The sequence below is a fragment of the Brachyistius frenatus genome, unplaced genomic scaffold, assembly GCF_029030835.1.
Source record: "Brachyistius frenatus isolate BFR_SWC_R1_liver_20210118 unplaced genomic scaffold, ASM2903083v1 Contig_78, whole genome shotgun sequence".
Classification (NCBI taxonomy): domain Eukaryota; kingdom Metazoa; phylum Chordata; class Actinopteri; family Embiotocidae; genus Brachyistius; species Brachyistius frenatus.
Genome location: NW_027210677.1, coordinates 161,137 through 185,023, shown reverse-complemented (window position 1 = coordinate 185,023; position 23,887 = coordinate 161,137). Strand labels below are relative to the sequence as shown.

At 41.1% G+C, this 23,887-nt stretch overlaps 1 protein-coding gene across 3 annotated transcripts in view; it reads right to left on the bottom strand.

Moving 5' to 3' along the window:
• Positions 1–23,887, bottom strand: part of LOC138626838 (myosin-16) — a 54,290-nt gene that overhangs the window by 8,627 nt on the left and 21,776 nt on the right. For 2 of the 3 annotated variants that reach the window (XM_069708772.1, XM_069708771.1), the window contains exons 6-15: positions 21,352–21,442; positions 9,802–9,858; positions 4,259–4,345; positions 3,751–3,996; positions 3,488–3,605; positions 2,336–2,463; positions 2,039–2,235; positions 1,808–1,940; positions 1,516–1,732; positions 54–190 (exon numbers count right to left, since the gene is read on the bottom strand). In XM_069708772.1, coding sequence (XP_069564873.1) covers positions 54–190; positions 1,516–1,732; positions 1,808–1,940; positions 2,039–2,235; positions 2,336–2,463; positions 3,488–3,605; positions 3,751–3,996; positions 4,259–4,345; positions 9,802–9,858; positions 21,352–21,442 — 1,411 coding nt within the window. Of the gene's footprint in view, positions 1–53; positions 191–1,515; positions 1,733–1,807; positions 1,941–2,038; positions 2,236–2,335; positions 2,464–3,487; positions 3,606–3,750; positions 3,997–4,258; positions 4,346–9,801; positions 9,859–11,840; positions 11,915–21,351; positions 21,443–23,887 lie in introns of those variants that run through there. The other variant, XM_069708773.1, reaches the window with a different exon arrangement.

Sequence of the window (23,887 nt, the reverse complement as noted above, 5' to 3'; positions counted from 1 at the left end):
AATATAAGATATCAAATACAACAGATAAGAAACCGATTTTCTAAAGCACATACCTCCAGAGCTGCCTCAGATTCCTCCAGCGAGGCCTGTAGCTCTTCTTTCTCCATCTCAATCTTCTTCTTTGCTTTCTGGAGCTCGTGGACGCTCTTCCCTCCGTCTGACAGCTGGTCAGTGAGGTCAGTTATCTCCTCTGTGGAACACAGACAAGTCACACATGAGGCCAACTGAGCCATGGTGACTATTGGTTTACTATTTTGACTTTAAGTTTCATGAAGGAAGACTTTATCATTTTACAAAAAACAAAAAGATACCACGGTCATGCCGATGTTCATTTAAAGCCAGGAAGCAATTAGACAACACGATTGGAGGTTGGGGGAACCAGCTAGCCTGTTTCTCTCTGAAGTAAAGAAAAACATCGCTACCGTTTTAGTTTTTGTGCAAAACCAAAGCGTTGAAACAATACTTTTTTGGTTGAGCTACCTCTTGACAAGCAACAAGTTATATTCACCCAGCACCTGTCTTAAATCTCTTTTATAAGTGTTTGTGTAGAGTTTAAACAAATGAGATGAAACATGACCATTTGTAAGCTTTCGAGTTGTGTTGTTCGCCATCTTCTGGGCCGAGCCAAGCTTGCAATTGGCTCAGCTAACTAAGAGCCAAAGCAAAAGGAGAGGTATAAAACACAAAAGTGCATTCAAGTTTTTATTTTCAAGTAAACTAACTGTGCAAAGGTGGCAGATAATTTGGCGCATAATGTATTCAAATGTTATATCACTACCAGTAAGTGCACGACGACAATTTAGGACGACACAATTCATACAGGAAGTAAGAATACTGATGGAAAAACACAAATTTAGACTCAGTCAGGATTTGGTTGGTCCCTTCTGAGCTACTGTAGAAATATGGCAGTGAAACATGGTGGGCTCCATTGAAGAGGCTCATTAAGATAGGAAAAACACTCCGACTCGGGTACACTAATGAAAACATAATGATGAATATTAGAATAGATCCCCACAATCTGTCACACTTGGCCTCGAAGACTCGCTGGTGGGATAGCTTCTGCTAAAACTAATTTAACTCTGACTCTAGTGGTATTTGTGTTTGATAATATGCATCTGGTAGGTAGGTAGGTAGGTAGGTATATACTTTATTAATCCCCGAGGGGACATTTTTTGGGCATCCTTAGAAAAACATATTTAAATGTGTTTAATTTAACTAAACTAGTTCATTAGCTAAACCAAGACATTTTTATTTTTTTTGGTCTATGCTGTGTTTTTCCTTTTCAATATTTTTTTTGAAGATTTTGTGTGATGTAAATGAACAAATAATCAGTAAGAAATACATAAAAGCTTTTACACATGATGTTCATGTTACACATGAACCTACGGAGCCTCTCAAAGCCCATTTCTATTTCTTCGAACTGGCTCAAGTTACGTTCGTATTACGAATTTTCCGCCAAACATCAAACTATTCCTTAAAGGTATCAGCCCTCCCCTTATATGTGCAACATCCTACCCTGGAAGGTCTTGTTCTCCCTGCGGAGAGCCTCCATCTGCTCCAGAGACTCTTCGTGAGCCGTCTTGAGTTTGAAGAGCTCTCCGGCGTGTTGCCTGCTCTCCTTCTGGCAGCCCTCCACCTCGGCCACCAGCTCCTCACACTTCTGCCTCCAGTCTCCGAGCTGCTTCTCCAGGACCCGCTGCTTCTTATCCAGAGTCTGACCGCAGCTGCTGGCCTGAGGCAGGGAACAAACGCTGCTACAGTGACAAAGTTTGTGGCAAAACATGATTTCCTGTGTCTCCCTCTCTACCTTCTCCAGGTCCATGCAGAGCTCCTCCACCTCCCCCTGCAGCCTCTGTTTGGTTTTCTCCAGGGAGGAACATTTGGCCTGGGTTGCTTCCACCGCCTCCTCAGCCTCCTGAAGCCTGTTTGCCAGCTTCTTCCTGCGACACACACATTATTTGGACACATTACAGAATGTATTTAAGGCGTTGCATCACGTCAAATGCAGCAAACAGGTGCCAGTCTCAATTCCACGCACTTGGTCTCCTCCAGCTCGTCGGCATGCTGGATGGCGTCGGCCTCGTGTTTGCTCCTCCAGTGTGTCACCTCGCTGTTGAGTTTGGAGACGAGGCGCTGCATCTCCTGCTTGCTCTCCTGCTCCTCCTCCAGCTGCTCCCTCAGCACCTCGCTCTCCTGCCGCACTGAGCCCAGACTGCTGCTGACAGCATGCTTACACTGGCAACAGCACCGCAGAGACACGAGCGAATACATTTACTCTGAATGGAAAAACGGGGGGAAATATGCAGATTTTCTGTTTCGTATTGAAAGCACCGACCTTGACCTCCTCATCCAGCTGTTTCTTCAGCTCCTCCAGTTGGGACTGCAGCAGAGTCTTGGAGCGGGTCAGCTGGCTCGCTCTGCTCTCTGCCTCCTCCATCTGTCGACTCACGTCGGCGTTATCGGCTGACAGGACACACAGGAGTTAACACAATTAATGAAACACTGTAGCGCAGCAGAACTGAGGCACCAAGTACTCCAAAACAAGTATACAATTTAATTATTCAGAGACAAAAGGCTGCAGGAGCATATGTGATTAGATCATACATATGCAGTGTAGAATAACAAGGACATCTGAAGACATTATCTTAATGCAATGAAATGGAGCGTCAAAGACTCAAGATTCCTATCTGTGGGTGTCACGAATGGATATATTCAGAGTCTCACCATTTGAAACAAGTTTGAAACAAAGTGTGTCATGTCGTTCTGATTTCTCATGGAGTACTAAAAAAAACCATGGTGATGTCCTCTATAGTGTCAAGTAACGTCACCTCAGTATCTCAACTTGGTTTCCTGGGAGAATTCACATTTTTGAAAAATATCCTGGGTCACAAACGTCATGCAAGAATCGCTGATAAAAGACGTAATGCATTATGGGACATGTAGGCGTACAGTGTTTTTGATGCATCACACTTACTATGGACTCAAATGAACAGGTATGAGACTTTTCAGACTCTTGGACTGCACCAATTTTGACCGAACTTGTTTCTTGTTTTTGTCACTTCATGTTATTTACCATATATATTGTTATATAACAATATAAGACAGCATATGCACAGTTTATCTCATCCTCGGAGTCCTCCTGAAAGTTCTTGACTAAGAGTTTCCTCTTTAGACCTTTTTAGCAAATGTGAGAGAAATGTTTAGTATGAAACAAAGAGAAGTGACTGAGCACCCCACAAGCTTAGAGAAAGGGCAAGGTTAAGCCTTCTTAAACACTGACACAATAAGACGCATAACCCGCAGAACATTACTGACAGGGAGCGTGACTTAGGGCTTACGATTCCCTCGGACATTTAGTCTTAGCACTTTGGCAGGAAGCTATTCCTTCATGTATGATGGCATACTCATTAAAAAACTGATTGTGAAAATAGGATGCTTCTAAATGGCAAAAACTCTGTAATACGTCTAACGGGAAACATCTGTGTACCTGTGAGTCTGTTCCTGGCCACGCTGAGCTCAGTGAGCGTCCTCTGCAGCTCATCTCCTCTCCTGTTGGCCTCATACAGCTGCTCCTCCGCCTTCTTCATCTGACTGTCTGAGGATGTCTGCAGAACAGCACAAACACACCAGCACATATTATGCCAAGTGCACAAGGTCGTAATTCAAGGAACTGACATTATTGGCTTGTTAAAGAAACAAACACCCCATTAAATCAGCTGCACTGCGGTCAGCGTGATCTCACTTTCTGACCTTGGCTTTCTGCACACTATCCAGGGAAGTGGCCAGCTCGTCCACCTCCATCCTCAGGTTCTGCTTCTCTTTCTCCAGTTTGGCTCGGGTCCGCTGCAGAGCCTCACACTGCTCGTTCAGTTCTGTCATGGCGTCGCTGTGCCGCTTCCTCAGAGATGCGGCCAGCGCTTCAGACTGGACGGAGGACTCGTCCAGGTCTCGTCTCAGACGCTGGAGCTCAGCCTCTCGCTTCTTGTTCACCTCCATCTGTTTATAACACACAAGCTGTACGTAAAGCTCGGTAATGCTTATTTTCGTTCAGGATTTTCCAGGTAATGTCCAAGAACCAATCCTCGTAAGATCCTAAAAATTAACTGAGGATATTTCAAAGTTTTTTTTGAAGAAAGTCCTATGAAATTTGGTCCTAATCATCAGGGAAATTAGCTTATGTAACATAGGTTTTATTGCCAGTGAGTCCATCTAGTAGTGTACAGCTTTAAAAATGGTATTAATTGTGATTAAATTTAACCTGTGAGGCAGTGACTCCTCCTGCTTCCTCAAGCCGGTCTGTGAGATCATCCAGTTCTCTGGTGAGGTCGGCTCGCTGCTTCTCCACCTGCCAAAAACATCACAGTTAAAGGATGTTCATGGATATCAAGCGCACAGTGAGATAATAATCACATCTTCTGTCATGATTGAATATCAAGCAATACAAAACTGTGACGTGTTCACAATAAAGTGAAATAACCTTAAGGCATAAGACTCCATCTGTTCTAACTCTTAAACAATCCGTCCTGATAGGACAGGATATTTTACCACCAGGGGACCAGTTTGATTGACAGCCCACAAAGAGGAAGTGATCTTTCCTAAAGTCAGAGGTTAGTAGGGTAGCCGGTATCCAATCAGAGCGAGGTAGGGGTTAGCTGCTGTCACTCAGTCCAAATATTGTCTGTGAACTCCTGTTTCCTGTGGATGTTATCAAATGCTTTCTTCATAGCTAAACACTCTTCAAAGTGAAGCCTCGTTGCTTTTAGCTCTGATTTTTGATGTGATGTTGGATTTTGATTTATAGCATAATACACAAAGAATTTAGAAAGCTAAATCCTGCATGACATGAGGTAGCATTGATTGGGATGAAGATGCGCTGAAAGCTGCAGGTTTTTTTTTTTTTTTTTTTTTCCACTTGGGGGCTGTTTAGCAATCTGTAAAACACGACGTGAAACAGAATCACCTCATAAAGTTGTAACAGGCAAGTAAATACTTGTCTATTAAACATTTGCAAACTTGCTTGCAAACTTGCTCAAGTGCTCTTGAGAAAGAAAATAATTTCATAAAAAACATTTCCAGCTGCTAAATGTTCTCCAGTTACTGAAGTTACTGATGTTTTTTTTTTGCCCACCCTGATTCTGGGCTCCACTGCAAATTGTACTGTATATCACACAGCTGTAACATATTACATATTACAGCCTTGTGAAATTGCTAATGTGGCTAACGTCTTAGCAAACTGATGGCTGCCATCATCCAGCCGACATGGAGCAATATCCATTTAGAGTTATGTTGCTTGTTACCTAAAATACTTGTATGTAAGTCATTATAAAGTATCTTTCCTTTAACCTCTGTTTTGGTTTAGAAGAGCTCATTAAAAAAATATTCTTATCTGCTATTCATTGCTAGGCAACTGCTGACCAGTGAATTTAGTGTTTTTTTTTTTTTTTCCTGAAAACAGCTTTCTGCTGCTTCTGTACACGGTGTTGATAAGAGCACAGTGACTCACCCAAACAGTCAAGTTGCAGATGATAAAACCAAAAGAACGGGCTAGAGGAGGCTAAAAGGCTCCATTAAGCTGAGGGCAACTGTAGAGTTGAGTAATAAATCTCTTTTGGTTCATTAGCTTGAGTGGCACTTTTCAAATTACACAGTAATTTTACAAATTGTTAGTATAAGTGTGTCAGCTGGTGCAACTTTAACGGAAAACGAATTACCTTTTATTTGACAATCCTACACTAAAGCCCTAAAACTGAGGTGACTCTAATGATATTAAATATATATATATATATCAGATATTCCTCCATCATAGTCTTATAATTACCCCTATTTTTAAAAGCAGTAACAATAGCAGTATTTAGCATTAAAATACTTTCCAGGAATTTAGGTATTGATAACTTGTAAATAAAGTACTGATTGGGAAGAAATAAACATTGACAAAATTAAAGAGAGAGAGAGAGAGAGAGAGAGAGAGAGAGAGAGAGAGAGAGAGAGAGAGAGAGACTATAGAATATATCAAATTATATCATGAATTATTAGCAATTTAAATGAACACTTATCCTTATCCTTTGAAAAAATGTCCCCTCGGGGATTAATAAAGTAACTACCTAACCTAACCTAACCTAACCTAACCTAACCTAACCTAACCTAACCTAACCTAACCTAACCTAACCTAGCCTAACCTAACCTAACCTAACCTAACCTAACCTAACCTAACCTAACCTAACCTAACCTAACCTAACCTAACCTAACCTATCCTGGTTCCACCAGTATAATAAAACTTCCAACAGGACATCAAAAGAAAAAAAAAAGACCACATTTTTTTGTTAAAATACAAAAGAAAGAAAAGGACAGAAAGCTGCACAAATGTTGATATGTTAATGATAAAGAATTCAAAGTCCTTCACGAGGAATTCAGAGACGCTTCCTGCTCACAAACACGGCACAACACACACGAGAGTCTGTTTATGATGCAGGTTCATTACATGCTCAAACAGCCAGCACTCTTTAGTTAAAGGCACGTGTTGTTTTTACACCGGTGTTTTACAGCCGGTTTTAAGACAGCCGTAGATGTTGAGACGGGTCTGCGAAAGCTGGAGTCTCAGGCCTCCCTGAAGCAGCAATGAGCCACAGCCGTCAACACACCTCGGGCAGAACAAGGGAAAACAGATGATTCTCACTGGGGGCCTCCTCCTCAACCCCTCACACCTCCAGCTGAATCTGCAAATCTACAACCCAGCTCTGCGTAGGGAGGCTTAACGCCGAGCGCTCGGCTCACTCATCGCTCTCCTCTGCACTACTGACTGAGTCAACAGCTCGTTGGGATCAGCACCGCCTGACACCAGTCACTCCCATTTACATGCTAATGGAGGGTCAGTGCTCCCGAAGAGTCCTGCTGCAGGAGACGGGACATTGATCTTCTTCTGCAAAAGAGCGTGAAGGAGTAGGAGTGTGTCTCTGGGCAGTCTGTGCATACATGCCAGTATGTGTTTGCATATGCGCTTTCTAGTATCCATCCATGTCCTCCACCTCCAGATATCTGATAGGGATGTTCCCTGAAATGAAAGTAAAGGTGTGCATACTGTACTTGCTATACGTACGTCCACAAAGCTACACATGAGAGTACAGTTCTGCTCAGCCTTCTTCTATACTTTATTAAATGTGTACAGAAAGAACTGCTGTCAAAGTCACACAAACTGTGAAAATATGAGACAATTTGAAGGATTTTATTTTTATGAAAACATGGATGATTTCTGCATCAGAGGAGGAACAGCTGGAAATGTGTGAGATGATGTGTTTCAGCAAACATGGTCAAGTAGTCGAAGGGTTCACAAGTCACACAAAACACTTTCATGTTGCTCATGTTGTTCCTGTTTTAGGCCTCTCTAATGTATTGTTTTGGTTCAGTTCCTTCAGCTCTGTTTCCAGGCTTTTTCAAAACAATTCCACTAAACTATTGGCTTACTAGTTTGACTTTAAGCTTCATGAAGGAACACTTTATCATTTTACAAAAAACAAATGAGATGCAACATGGCGTAGATCATGGCACACAACACGCTCAGCAACAAATGTCAAGGACCAGCTGGGGAACATGATTCTAAAAAGCTGCTAAATTAAAGTGCTTTTGGAGTCAACAACAGAGATATAAGGAGTGTGAATACAGGACTTGAGTTCATAAGGTTACCAGAAACATGACTCCAATGCTCCAGTTACACTGGAAATACAAGCGGGAAACTGTTTACTACCAATTTAGCAATCCTACTTTTTGAACTTGTTGCTAGTTTGCCATTTGCTTGGCCTCTTGGTGTAAAGCTATAAACACAATAGTGACATATATAAACATGACATGACATTTCATTTAGCTGATGCGTTTATCCAAAGTGACTTACAATAAGTGCATTTCAACCATGAGGGTACAAACCCAGAACAACAGGAATCAAGAAAGTAACATTTTCTTCAAGAAAGCCAAACTACAAAGTGCTATCAGTAAGTGCCATTTTAAGCGCTACCAAAGTGCTACCTATTCAAGGTAAAGTCTAACATGGGAAACGTGTTAGCAAACATCTCCCTGTTTACGCCTACAGCAGACACAGAACAACATTCATGTTCATTGTGTTTCTGGCTACAAGTCACAACTGGAGTGAAAATATAAAGTTTCAGCCGTTAAACCGAAACCAGAAGCTCCAAGTAGCTAAAAAGCTCCAAACTGCAGTCAGATGATAATTTACAGTTTATTTGTCACTAAGTGACTCCTGTCACATTACAGTCACCTGACATTTTCTTCATATAAATATATTTGTGCAGCGTTAAAGTTTGTTCTCTTTCTATCTGTTTCCATGGAGACTAATTTCATGTATCTGTATTTGTCTTCAAGATTACTTAATGGGTGATTGTTGTTAATACAGCATTGTGTGTGTGTGTGTGTGTGTGTGTGTGTGTGTGTGTGTGTGTGTGTGTGTGTGTGTGTGTGTGTGTGTGTGTGTGTGTGTGTGTGTGTGTGTGTGTGTGTGTGTGTGTGTGTGTGTGTGTGTGTGTGTGTGTGTGACACCGGCTGGCATTCCAGTTGGGAGAAGATCCCCTGGTAAGTAGTGTTGTCTGTCAGCCTCTATCTCCTGATGCTATCTCCCGGTGCGACCTGAGGAGCGGAGCTGAACAATAGGGAGCCTGTCTGCAGCCGAGGTATGTTGTATTTGAGCTGCTCTGACGACGCAGAGCTGTGGTACAGATAAAGACCTGCATGTCTGGGCCTGCCTCTTCCACTGCTGTGCTGCTCTGGAGGCTGGAGGGGTCCCAGCCAGCCCCATTAAGGATACCACCCAGAGTGGGGAGAAGTGTGCAAAACATACCCTCGGGCCTGCTGTCACTCTATTCAACAGTCGGGGTGAAATATGTGCATTTCTGCATTTACCTACTGTAACATGGAAAAACTGCAGCGAGGTCTCAAGAGGGGCAACCGGGCTCTGAGGCTTAAATACACAAATGCCTGAAGAGCGTCTTGTTTGAAACAACAAGCACTTCAAGCCCCCACCTTGGTAGATTAGCTTTATATGAACCAGACACGCAGTTTTGAAACAATTTTACATTTCAAAGAAGACGTCTTGGGCACTTTGGTGTGTGTGTGTGTGTGTGTGTGTGTGTGTGTGTGTGTGTGTGTGTGTGTGTGTGTGTGTGTGTGTGTGTGTGTGTGTGTGTGTGTGTGTGTGTGTGTGTGTGTGTGTGTGTGTGTGTGTGGAGGGAGGGGGGTCGAAAAAATGTCCCGTTCTTCGGATGTGCTGCTCGGAGCCTGGCGAGGGGACTACAAGAAACAGAAGGTACACTGATGTGTGTGTCAGGGGATGGAGAAAGATCAGGAAAAATAAGAAATAAGAAAGAGGAAGAAGGATGTTGGGGCTCCCTCTACGCCTCTGGGGCTGCCCTGTATGTTAATCAGAAACACAAGGTCTCTCCCACCCCGGTTTATTATCACAGGTGCAGATAATTTGAGGTGACCAGAGGCGCAGCACTGACATACGTACCCCACCGGCTGCCAACACATCAGCAACCTCTTTTTTCTCTCCTTTTTCTTTTTTTTTTTTTTTCTCTCCTTCAGTGCTCTCTCCAAATCCCCCCAAAAAACGCTCTCAACACCACAGGCCTGAAAAGTTACAGCAGAGCCGAGCTGATCTCAGAGCTGCTTGGCGTCCTCGTATGTCCCCTGCAGCCTGACAGACAGATTTAAAGCTCATCTGCTGTTCCATCTGGTCGAGAGGAAAGATGCGACACGGTTCCTCCTCATAGTTGTGTAGATATAGATGTAGATATACCGTACCTTGGCTCTCATGGCCCGCTCCGCCTCCAGCTCCTCCTCCAGCTCCTCAATGCGGGCCTAAAGAGAGATTTGAAAACGGATTTGAATTTGTAAAGCAAAAAACAAAAAAAGCAAAAAACACTAAAATATGAAATGTGACTCGGATATGAGCCTCTGCTTTCACACTGCCCATATCACTCTGACAGACAACAAATGGGGCGTGACCTCCGCACAGACAGTTTGCTATTTCAGCGGTAGGGCTTTGTGTGTGTGGTGAGGCCGTGTCATACACTCCGCTTTCTCTGGGGATTTGGCACGCCTCTGGGTTTTTTCCTCAGGTAGCAATTTAGAGCAAGAATGTCCTGTAGCCACCGTCATTATCTGTAGTCTGACCCGGCGCTGGGTGTGCTATGTCCGGTCAGCGAGACCCAAAAGCAGCGCTGCCATTTTGATGACATTCGAGGAATTTGTGTTGTGTTTTCTGTGTCTTCGTTCCTTTGGTTTTATGGTCCTGGCTGGAAGTCAGTGATGCATCAAAGTCTGAATACATGCAGTTCATTCAGTCAAATTGATTGTCATTTTATCTGATTGAGCATGTCTGCCTTATATATTCTGTAAACTATGTTTTCTCTGTGGTGCTGCTGTCTTAGCAGCTGTTTCTACTGCAGCCGTTGAGACCCATTTATGCTTCTGTTTAATGCTAAATCACTTCGCATGTAAACATCACAGAGAAATGGTGACTGGCTTAAACTGAAGAAGACAATCACAGCATTAATTGCATAAGAATAAATTACCTATTAATTTGCACATACATATGGAAAACTATAAAACTGTTATTGGCACATATCCTGTGTGGAATCCTGAATTGTTTAGTCTCTTTGAAAACTTGTATAAAGTTTTTGAATAACGACCCCCCCAGGTCTGAAGTGTTTCAATCTTTTTAATGTTTAAAACTACTGAAGACCGTTCACTATGTATGATTACTAATGAGTTGTTACTACTGAACCACGTAATGCTACCTTTAATGTGTAACTCACTGTTATTAATTGTTTATGAATGTGTCCTTTTACCTGCTACAAAAACATTATAGATAAGATAGATAGATCATAAACCAATAAGTAAGTCTTTCTGTACTATCTGTAAATGTTAAATAGTACATTAGCGACACTATTTTATACCAAAACAAGTAAATAATAAGTAATGACATTTAAAAATGCATTTTAAACTGTTCATTTTGTAAAAAAAAACAACCAAAAAAACACCCTGCTTGTAGTTATGGTACTTTAAACTGCTGTTTACAGTTAGAAGTAGAAAGTAATTAACAAGTTATTTACTTAGTAGTGTATTATGGAATAACTGAGGTTATTTTTTCAAAATGACTACTTTTACTTCTGTACATTGTAATATTTACATACCGTTTCTTCAGTAATATTTTTAATTTCTTTTACAACAGACAAACTTTCGACTTCCTCCACCACAGTAACTATAACCATCTGTGTGCACTTGAAGTGTGACCGCATGCATCTAACATTATTTTACTTGATTCTGCTCGTACAGTTAAAACAATCAGAATGATGTGACTTCAATAAATCACCCGCTCAACATTTCTATTCCCCTTATCTCGTGCCAAAGCGGCATTTTGTACCAATAATAACAATTAATTGCCGGCTTCCCCGCGCTGCTGCATCCTACCAAGTTGTGTCATGTTCTGCGCTATCTCCAGTTTCTATCTCCATCTCAGTGTCAGGAAGTGTGTCTGACATGGCGTGTAGCCCGGGACCACGCACAGCAACAACACCTCCACCTCGCTGATGTGGTGAAAGCTGCTCGCCGGGTACATGGAACCCAAACTCCCCAAAAACAAGAACCCTTCGACTTCTTACAGCAAAATAAACACACATGGATGGGAGAACTGTCCTGCACTTGTACCATCTATGACTCATTAAAAATACAAGACGAGGATTATTTTAATTCCTAAAAATAACACATAAAGACACTGATTTGTGCTACTTATTTTTCATAAATTACACTTAAACAGAAAGACAGAAATAAAAACTCACATGCCAGCGGAGAACTTCTGCAGAGAGAACAGCCATGGTGAGGCAGCAGCAGCCCAACTGACTGACTGGCTGACTACCCCCCCCCCTCCTCTCCCCCCCCCCACACACACACAGCTTCTCTGTTGATCCCCTTCAGCATTTTACTGTCCACACCCCCTTGTGCATGAACAGCCTCCTCCTCTGACAGTTCCCCGCTCACATATCTGTTTCTTGTTAAAGTCCTTCTTTCCACAGCCTCAAAATAAATATTGTGGCTCTAACACAATTGTAGAAAACATATAGTGCACTAACAGTGTTAAGAGGTCTGAGTCAGACTGCATGGATAAACACAATTTGGACTACTTATCGATGGCAGAAAGAGGTACACTGATTTTGTGCACTTTTATAAATTAAATTGAATCTAAATGAGCCGACAACATCTTCTCTACACAGACTGAGAGGGGAAAAGCACAATTGTTGAGAACGGTTGCAGGGTTTGATCTCCATAATTACATGTGCTTAAAGTTGTCTTTTTTCTCCACTGAACTCTGAAACCATAATAATTGCCCATGAATTGCAATCAGATGTGGTTTGTAATAGCTGATGTCTTCTCGCTGGTGTCAGAGGGGATGTTCGGCGGCGTGGGCAGTTACATCCTGTCAGATCCCCGAGCCCTGCCTCTGCACCAGAAACGCAGCGCGTCAGACCCCCCGCTGATGTCAGTCCTCCAAATACACTATCGTGATTCAGGTCCCTGAAACAGAGCAGGAGTCTGCGTGCTTTGTTCATATAAATGCCTTCAGATGGCTGCGTACTGACTGCAGCAGTAAAAGTGGACGCTGTTTGATGACAGGTCAGGTTGGACCTGGACAAAGGTTTGTACTGGAGGTGATGACACAGGTCAGATTAATCACTGCGTGTTGAGCACAGGTGCTTGTTGGAGAAGAGCGATAAGGACATTATGAAATGGAACTTGCAGCACCGTCTGGTCCTTTTAAAAGGGACTCTATACAAGAGAGCAGCCAAGGTTTTCTGTGTAAGGTAGATAATAAAATAATGACATTTTTAACATTTGATTGGGGTTTAGTTTTAGTTCTTGGTCAAAACATATGGTTGGATATTTTTTGTATTAAACTCTAGAGGGCCTTTCATTTAAACCAACAGGTTTCCATGTCATTATGCTGAGTGAACAGCAGCTGTAATGCAGTCACAGTGCGGAGGGAGCTAAGCTGGAGGGATAAGCTCTATATTCATCAGTGGGTCTATATCTTTGAACTAAGAAATCTTCTGTTTGTGTGTTTGAGGGCTTACTCATCCTCTGCTTACATTAGCTAAAGAATATTTAAACCAGTTAAATGGGTGAATTCAAGAGGTGTGGAAAAAGAAAAATCTATTCACTTTGTATCGGCAGTGTTTTTCTAACGATTTCTTAAATCTTAAAGTTATTATTTAAACTGAGATATTGGAAAAACCAACAGCATGGTGGTGGTGGCGGTTTCTTGCCTCACAGCAAGAAAGTTCTGGGTTTGAACCTGTGCCTGCGTGGGTTTTGTTTGGGTCTGTGCTCTTTTGTTGCTTTGGCTCCCACAGTCCAAAGACGTGCATGTTAGTTTAATGGCGAGTCTACATGAACCGTGGTTGTCTTTCTTCCTGTGTTGTCCCTGAGATGGACTGTGCAGGATGCCTTCTCCCAAAGTCAGCTGATCACCCACCCGTTCTCCCCCTCAGGAGCTGTACAGGATAAAGTGGGAGTATATAATGGATGGAGGGTGTAAAAACAATATAGACTGTGGAGAAAATTGGATGTTTGCTTCTGGGTGTGAAAAGTCAAGTGCCTTAAAGTGCAATACCACTGAGGGCCACCAGGGGTTGGCTCCAAAGAGCCTTTGGCTCCATAGATTTCCATTCAACTTCTTTCATGACCGTCTGACTGTCTGTTGACCGGAGCTTAAATTTCACAGCAATGACATCAACACTTGTGGCCCGAGGCAAGCCAGGTGCTTCAGAATAAAAGCACCAGTGGTTCTGCTCTGATTCATTTCATTTTAACGGTATTCTATTTAATGGTATTGTAATAATGCTTCACTTAACTGTATCATAATGATAATTTACAGTACCCCATTTAACTCCCAGGTAGAATAATTCTACAGTTGCTTGGCCAATAGCCTGCTGACCTCTTGGGTAGTATTGCTACCGACAGATTTGTCATTAGCATGGCTTTAAGACAGAGATGCTGAAATAAAACTCAGAAAGACTGACTGTCATGTGATGTGCCTTGCTTTTCAAATTATTACACACAATCTCTAATTCAACTTTTTCACATGGTTTAGTTCTGAAAAAAGTCAACAATAATCTCAACAAATTGTAACACTGAACTGCAGAATTGCAATCAATCGGCACCTTATACATATTGTGATAGTATAGAATTGGGAGACACGTGTAAACTCTGCATGCTCATTCACTAGTGTTGTCGTTCCTGATTGAACCATAATTTAACAAATTCAATCCAATATAAAAACATGTATTTCTTTAATGTAAAGTGTGGTTTCAGTCTATTATGCCTGTGTTTAGTATGTTTAGATAAGATAGAAAACTGAAACAAACCATACTGCTTCCTGCATGAACTCAATGGAGACTTACACTGTTTGCTGACTTTTTTTAAAATCTTGTGCACAGATTAAGAATATTTGGGTTGACGTTCAATGAAACTATTTGTCATTTAATCTACTGTAAATTGTTAACCCCCTAAATTATAAAAAAAACAAAAAAAAAAAAACTTTTGAATAACTATCCACTGAAGAAAGAGATCCTATAAAAACTGCTTGTTTTGTGGAAAGTGCAGAGTAATAGGGATGCTGTTTCTGGAAATAGCTGTAAAAAAATTTTGCTGTGAGCGCCTCAATGCAAATTCCATTCACCTCCATTTGTTTGAAGTAAATGAAAAAATCTCAGAAACAGATTTTTCAAAACCAGAACATGTAAAACCACAACAGCATGTCCAGAGATGAAGGAGAGAAAATAGAGTGTGCACAGCATTATTTGGATGTGAGACTACCATCACCACGATGGTTCAATCTGATGTTACACCTCCAGCTAAACATCTGGTGGACACCAAACAAAACAAACTGCAGGGCCTGAACGAGTTTTATCTCCTCAGATTGCGATGACCCTTTACAGCACTGTGACTGAGTCCAGACTGCTTTACGACCGCGTGATAAACCACGAAAGAGCATGGCTCTGTTGTTAGAAATCAGGACCACAGGCCTCCTGTCCCTTCAAGCCAACTGCTTTGAATTACAACAGAGAGGGAGAGGCGGCTTCGTCATTACGGACAGACAAAGATGTGTCTTTGAGTCTGCCCGAGTTTGTGGACGTAATTGTGCGACCTTTAAGTCCAAACCCGAGTCATAAGTGGGAAACAGACAGCTGGCCGCTCCGTCCACCTGCATTTTTATCAGTGGGAGGAGTTCGCGCACATGCAGACACATATAATAGCCTCATTGTGAGATAGGGGGAATGCCACAGCTACAGTAAATGTGAAAACATGTCCAGCCTCAAAGACACACGGATCGCCTTTCACTCCTCCGATCGCAGACAAAGGAGCTCTTTATGTCTCCGCTGACGAACCTCTGGAGGAAACATCAGGCTCCCAGAGGCATCGACGGAGCAGGGGAGCGCCACCTGAACTTCGGAAATCACTATCGCAACACCTTATCTTCAACATGCACCAGTGATACAGATAAAAGCTCTTAGACTGACTTGATTTTATCTGGATGACATAGTAAGATTCAGCCTTAGTGTAAACTACACAGGGGCAGACTAAACACTGGAATAAATGATGCACTAAAACCATTATGATTCAAAGACATAGCAATGATGTAATCTTAATTATATGCTGATTATTTGCTGCAATTAAAGCCTTTTAGAGAACAATCTTTAAAGATGGTGTTTTAAATGTCAGCATCTTTGGTGGTACAGCATTGCTGTGGTGATTTTCCTCTGCACTCATCAAACATTACTTGTTAATAATCACGGTGGCCTCTACTGGGGTGTCTTTTTCCTTTGTTTTGTTGCTACTTGAGGTTCAGTTTGGTGGCACTCACTCAGGAGGTGGTTTTAGTCAATATACCAGTCACAGTTAGTGAAGACGCCGTCAAGCTTTGGATTCTTCCACATGCTGAAGTTTGTAATTGTGGCTCAAGTGAAAGTAATACTCAAGATACAAAGACCTCTTTTCTTTTTACCAAAACCAAAAACACAAAGCAAAAGGTCAACAGTATCTGTTTGCTCTAATATAAAATGCTAATGTTGCCTCACTTATTCACATGCTGCGTTCAGTCATATATTCATACTGCAGCCACCAAACAACAAGGAATAACATGTCACAAGTTAAAAGTGATCTTACAAAATGTTACTATTATAAACATGTAGAATTTGATACATCACAGTAAGCAAGCCCTCAAACATAATGTGACTGTCATAGATATATATATGTGTATTCAGTGTATCTATATCTCAAAAGTAAGGCTTTATAATTCTGTTGAAGTAATATATTAGTAACATGCTGAAAATAATATAGCCTTCCCTGCATATATTATTTTTGTTAATATTGTGACTTAAAATGAAAAACATCTTTTACTAGAAATTAAAAACAGAATTGTGAAACCTGCTAAAATACACTTAATCTTAAAACTATAGAGTTTGTTGCAGCTATCTTTTTAACAGTTTTGAGTCCTCAAAATTTTTAGTTGAAATACATCTTAAATATGTTCACTGGTCCCAACACAATTTGTAAAAAATAATAACAATAAAGCATTAGTCCAAAGGAACATTAGTGTTGGTTTTCCAAATAACTGATTTCAACAATTGACTTTATGTCATAATACCAGAACTTACTAGCTTTGTCTTGCAACACACATGTCCACATATTTGTCCATCATTACAAAGTGATGAGTTAGTTTTGTCAAACAAGGCTCTCATATCCATATAAGTCAATTAGAAACATTAAAAGTCAGGAGTGAATGAGAGTTATTTATTGAGCTGTAACGCTAATGCAATAAATTTACACTATTTAAAAAGCAACTGTGGATGAAATCACCCAGCCAAATCGACACTCTCCAGGTAAAATGGAGAACAATTCTTCGTACATTTTTCTTTGAAATCAATTGTTTTAAAAATGACCATGATATTCAGGTTGTAAATTTACCATTGTTAATGTAGGCTAAATGTTATGTGCTGTGGTAGCTTGACAGATGTCTATACATACTTTGCAAAATATGTACTTATTTAGTTTCAATTTGTTGACAGCACTGTCACTGTGGCTACTCAGCATAAAAAAGCTTGGTTTACTGAAGCTTCATTCATGGCTGGTTGCGAACTGTCTCTTTACAAAAATAAAATAGTTGCATGAAAAGGTTGTCTCAGGGCATTATTCTCATGTCATTTTTTGGGTTTAAAACTAAAAAGTAACAGTTACACATGAGAACGGTGATGCAATGTGTCGTATTTTTCATACAAAGCACCTGTAACATTGCACCTCAGTATACTTTGCATGTGGTTTGTCTTGAAGACATAAAAAGTACACATGCTCTGCTAAAATATGTTTGTCTTTGGCTTTTGTGAACTAAAACTTACAAAAATCAAGTGACTGAAATTTGTGTATGACTAATTTAAATTATCATCAAATCACTGAACACAACTTCAACAACTGGACTCTATAACACTTGCAGAAATGATTCCTCGAGTGAACTGCACCTTTTCCGTGTCTTGTCAAACACACTGTGTAACCAACACCATTAATAACGATGTGTGTTCAGGTGTTACACTGACAGGCCCGGGTATGTCGGCGAGCATGTTTTACTGGCCCATCTAAATGGAAAAGATCCATTGATTATCTTACAAGCTGCACCTGAGTTTATCCTGCTCTAACAAGAGCAAGTTTATTGTGTGATAAATCAGCAGTCTTAATTCATGACATCAGGACAAACGATTTGTTGAGAAATATTGTTTTGAGTGTTGAGTAAGCAAACATAAATCATGTTTAGGGCTGCGGGGTTCAGTAAAAATCATGATGCCTGGAGTCTTCTTTTCTTCCACCCTCAGAAAAACACTACTAAAAAAAAAACCAAAAAACTGTTGGACTTCATTTTAAAAGCTGATATGAATTAATATGAAGTGATGGACAAATATTTGCTTTGTCTCCCATTGACTTCAATTAAAGGTTGTTTCCTTTTCCATTTTCTCACATTCAGCCTATAGAAAGACTGATGCAATATTTTGTCATCTACTTGTTTTGTACAATTATTGATACCAGACTTCAACCTGTGCCATTGTTTTCATGCACAATTTAAAGTGATTACTTTACGTAACAGTACTTTATAGGATACATCAGTACTGTAACATCACAAACTTTTTCCAGACTGAATTTAGAGAAGTTTAATTCCAAAGATAACAAACTGTTATCAAACAATTTGAGGTCCAAAGATTGTCTTTAATCTGTAGCACGTATAAAATAAACCTGGTTATCATGGTTCCGCGCTAACAATACTCAGTGACTGCTCATGATTTTTGGATGTTCCAATTATGAAGAAATAACAGAAATACATCTTGTGTAGATTCTGTTTTTCTAGTTTCTCTGCCATAAAAAAACATCACCAAATGTATTCAGCACTGGAAAAGCTACATGTTGCCGATTGCGTGATCGTGTAATATGTAAAAATTGCCTCCCAAACAAACTGCAATGCTTACACAAACATTCGTGAAATGAAAAAGTTACACCTTGACTTTGTAAAAAAAAATACATTAATATGTAATACGCAGCTGCACTCTTACTTTCTCAATCTCTGATCCACCGATCACACTCCTCCAAGTTCTTCTGGCATCCATGATGCCAACAAAATGTCAGTGATATCATGACTTATTCGTTGCCATATGACATTTATGGAAACAGTATAATACAAACTGTAACACTGAGATCAGTCAGATAAAGTACAATAATCAAACATTAAGTCATTCATTCCAACAACACTGCCATGTCTGAAATAAGAACAGAGCCCGATGTCTGAAGAGTATTAAACAGAGGGGACTGTTGCTGACTTAAACTACCCCCGACTGTTCCTAGTCACAATGTCGAAGCATGAGATGGATATCAGTTTGGATGTAGGCGGTGTGTTTTAACCATCTCCTGGAGCTGTGAAGTGACTGCTCCAATCACAGAGCAGAGCCCAGCAGCTCTGTTGAAAGGCAGGAATGCATCACTTCACTGTGCTGTGAGCCACAGCTAAGATCCCTGCATGTCTATCCAATCATATTCCAGTCAACACAGCTGTCATTCCACCCAAATATTACAAATATAGTAATTACTTATTAGTTCTTATTATAAGCAAAACCTCCACCTTCAGAAAACGCAACACATTTTACACCCTCAGAATTTACCTGGAAGTGTTTTTCTGTGGTTTTGTAACGACTAATCTTGAAAGCCAGCTGCTAGTTGAGCAAGATTTGATCAATGTACCCTTACTGAAGATGCCATTTTGCAGCTCTTTGAACATTTTCCCTCTATCTCTGAAATTAGAGGCTGCAGATTGAAGGCACATACCAGTCCTGCTACCTTGCAAATCCATCAAAAAGGGAAGAACTCCATACGTCCTACAAGCAGCTGTGCAGGAATAATAATGAAAGCAACAGATTAAACGAATGCAGGCTCTGGCTTACATTGGGCACGTTTTGTAATGAGGAAACTGGTTTGGAGGTGGCAGAATGTATATTTACTAAATAGATTTTCAGTTTGAGTGGATAAATCTACACCAACTAAAGCCACAAATGCGAGGGTGGATCAGTAAGAGACTGCACTTCTAGCACTCAAAAAAAGCAAAGCACTGTGACGTGCAGAGAGCACAGAGAAGCTATGACCTTGGTGAGTAAGTGCTCCAAGTTTCTTTGCTTGATACAAATAAACACCTGAGTTACACATGGTTTTGTGAGAAGTGTTCCAGGTACTTCTGCGATTTCTCTGTGGACATGACCAGATATCCAGATGAAATGGGCATCGGAGACCTTGAAAATGCTTCAGGAAGTCGATTGCAATGAAGCAATGATCCCCGGGAAGTGTTTTGAGTGACATTCACATTTCAGAGGGGCGGAAGCTCTTTGTCCAAAACCAAAAAACATGCATCAAATCAGGTGGGCAACCAGTTGGGTTTTCTTTGACATTCGTCCACCAGGGTCAGACGGTCAACATTGAGTTCTACTGTGATGTTCTGAGGCGTCTGAAAAAGAACATTCAGTGCAAATTGCCCGAACTGTGGCACAATGGCACCTGGCTTCTCCAACATGAGAATGCGCCAGCTCATAGCGCGTTGAAAATGTACATGTTTCTCATCCACAACAACACAACATTTGCTCTCCACCACTTTTATTTGCAGGATTTGGCTCCCTATTACTTCTTTCTGTTCCCTCTGTTCTCACAATCGTTGACGTACACTCTTTGCTCAAGTTTCAGGTGCTTAAAGAAATTGCAGATACACTCAGATATAGAAAGACCTTCTTTTAAGTCCCGTTTGTAAGCATGTCTAGCACCATCTGTGATCTCTTCCACAGTGTCAAAATGACGACTGTTCAACCTTAACTTCATTTTGCGAAACAGAACGAATTTGCAGGGAGCCAAATCTGATGTGGAGAGGTGGGGAGGTGGCGGTGTTGTTCCAGGCAAGTAACTTGCACGTTTTTCACCGTGGTGAGGTGGTGAGGTGCTGTTGAACCAAATCGCCATCACACCACAACTCAGATTGTTTGCCTCGATTGTTATCCCCCAGACATCTCAGAACGTTACAGAACTTGGCATTGGCGGTCTGACCCGAGGGGATGAATTCGCGGTGCCCAATCCCGTAAATGTCAGACAACCATCAGCATGCTTCTGCGGTCTTGGACATTTGCCTGGCTCAATGCTTCATTGCTGTAGGCTCTCTGAAGCATTTCAAAGGTCTGTCGTAGCCAATTTCAGGAATTAAAAAAAAAAACGTTGATGTGCGCTCTCTACTCAAGTTTCGGGTCCATGGTGAAATCGCGGGTGCACACATACCAGTGGTCACTAAAATGTGTGCAACTCAGGATTTTGATCAAGCAGCAGCGTACCTTGGAATATTTACAAAAGTTATTGGTTCCTCCTGCTCCATACACGTCACTGTGCTGTGCTCTAATCATGCGCAACAGGAACAGTATCTGAACTGTCTGATCGCACCTCATATCTTTTCTCCCATCACCTTCACCCTAACTCAAGCAGAGCAGCACACACAAACAAGACCAGCTGGCCAGCACCCTCACACACACACACGCACACACACACACACACACACACACACACACACACACACACACACACACACACACACACACACACACACACACACACACACACACACACACACACACACACACACACATTTTATAGTCTGTTTGGTCTCAAAAGGTCTGTACAGCCTTTTGGGTAATGATTCCCGGTACAGAGAATACAGTACAAACAGCAGGGTCTGACCTGTAGCTCCTTGCTCTTCCTCTGCAGTCCGATGTTAAGGGCCTCCTCTTCTTCTAGCTTGAGGCTGGTACTGTTGAGCTCCAGGTCCCTCCTTTAAACAAAAAGAGTCTTAATCTTAATTAATTCAACTACTGGAAAACTAATACAGTTTGCTAATAAACAAAAATGACTTTAAATGCCATTTTAACTGTACTAAAAATGGAAATACAGGAACTTTAGAACCACTAGGAATCCCTGGAATTGTTCGTCTGGGCAAACTGAATAGATGCAAAAGCAGCCTTGGCCAATACTGTGAGCAGGAACCCAATGTTCACAGATTCAGAAATCCTGTGTAGAGATGGGCCAACCTGCCAGAAGAACGACCATCTCATCAGCTCTCCTTCAATCAGGTCGTTATGGTAGGGCAGCTGGACAGAAACCATTCCCAAGGTAAATGTATACAAGAGCCTGCTTGTAGTTTGTTAAACGGCATTTAAATGTTTCTGAAAGCTCAAGGAAAAAGATTCTCTGGTCTGATGACACAAAAACTGAATTCATTAGGCAGAACTCTGAGCTCTATGTCTGGCAAACACCAGGCGCTGCTCATCACCTGCTAGTACCATCCCTATGGTGAAGCACGGTGGTGGTAGCATCATGCTTTGTGTTTGCTTTTCAGCATCAGGAACAGAAATGCTGGAGAGAACTGAGGGAAGGATGAAGGCAGCCAAATACAGAGAGGTCCTTTAAGAAACTCTCTTCCAAACTGCAAAGACCTGAGACTGGATCAACAATAAACAAACTCCTTTTTAACAGGACAGAAACTCAAAAATACCATACTAAGAAATTAGATATAGGTCTATATTTGGTTAAGATGCCTGGATCTACATATGCTTTTAAACTAGTGCTTTAATTACTGCAACCTTTAAAGCCAATGGTATGTAGATTGTTAATAAAGATAGATTGATCAGATGTAATATGGACGTGTTAATCAAGGGTAAAACATCCATGAGTAGTCCAGTTGGGATGTGGTCTAAAGACATGTTGATGGCTTAGATAAAACAATTGTTGGTTATCTACATCACGACTCTATAGGAATCTATAGCAGAGGAAGTGGTCTAAATATAAATCACAACTTATATATTTTCTAAAGTTACTGTATTTAACGATACATCTGAGACAGCTTTAAAAAAAAAAAAAAAGGATGTCCTTAACTTTTTCCCTTCAATTTACAATTTTAGTTGTAAAGAAGTTCATGCACTGCTTGAAGATAACTTGAAAAAGAAACTTGGGGTTATTCTTGTTTTCTTCATTAATGATACACATTATGCATTCCTACCCTTAAGAAAGGGCTTTCTAAAATGTTATTAGACAAAACTCCAGGATAGGTGAAATTCCTCTAAATACTAGACCGCCACTTACTTTCCAGTTTAGTGAAGTTGGCTTTAAAGAGTGAATTTGCAAATTGCACAAAAGAACAAGCTTCCTCTGTTTCAGGACGTTCCTCTTCCGATGGGCATTATTGTTGAGTGTTCAACGCAGTGAGGCTGCTGCCCTATCAACAAGATAATGAGATAGCTGCTCTCCACTGTGGGAGGGCACAGTGCAGGCAAATGTGGAAAAAGTCTGTTTTATCCATTCAAAATTCAATTTGCAGTAAAGTGTTCAAAAAGGGGTTTGGATATTATCTGAATAACATTTTCAGATATGGAAGATAGAACAAGCTCTGGCTTCATCAATCAAAGTAACAACTTTTTAAACCCATTCCCTAAATGTTCTGTAATAACTCTTAAGACATGACAGCAAAGACAAAGTTTGTGTCAGTCTAATGTCATTCAGTTCAGACAGATGGAAGTGATGAAAACGATACTCTTTCTGACCTTGACAAACATGTAAAATTGCAATCACATTTCTGAGGAGCATGTCGAGAGCGGCTTGACTTAAAACAAGAAATGTTTTACTGACTGAATGTATTTGCTTTGACATATTTTTGGACCATGTCATGCCAATAAAACTTCACTGAACTGAGGAGCTAAAATGAGTGGCAGATTTCATATCTTCTCCCTATGAGCACTGTTTGAAAATCACACCACCTTAGCAACAAGGTGAGTCACTCATTTTATCAATGTTCAAGAGGGTCACGCACCTCTTAAAGCCAAAAGTTTTAACTCTAACAGAGGCAGTAGAGTACAGTGAATGATCCCATTTGCTCTAACATTACTGAGGGCAGATAGCAACATGTTGGGATGTTAATAAATGCCTGCGGAGAGGAGGGGGGGCACCTCAAAGGGGAGATAACTGGACTGTTCAGCACGTATAGTTCGTCTCACAGGGTCCATGCTCTGCTGCCTGAGGACAGGAGCGTCATATCAGAGTGTCAAAACGTTTCTGAAGTCCATCAGGTCGTCTCCTTCCTGGAGATAAGAAATGATCAGAGTAGCTTTCAGCTCAATGGAGCATCCATGGACAGCTGTGAGTAAAACCTGTTGTCCCTCGCATGTGGAGAGTAAATCCCATTCACCATGTGTTTTCTGCTTTATGTGTGCTGAGTGTTATGAGG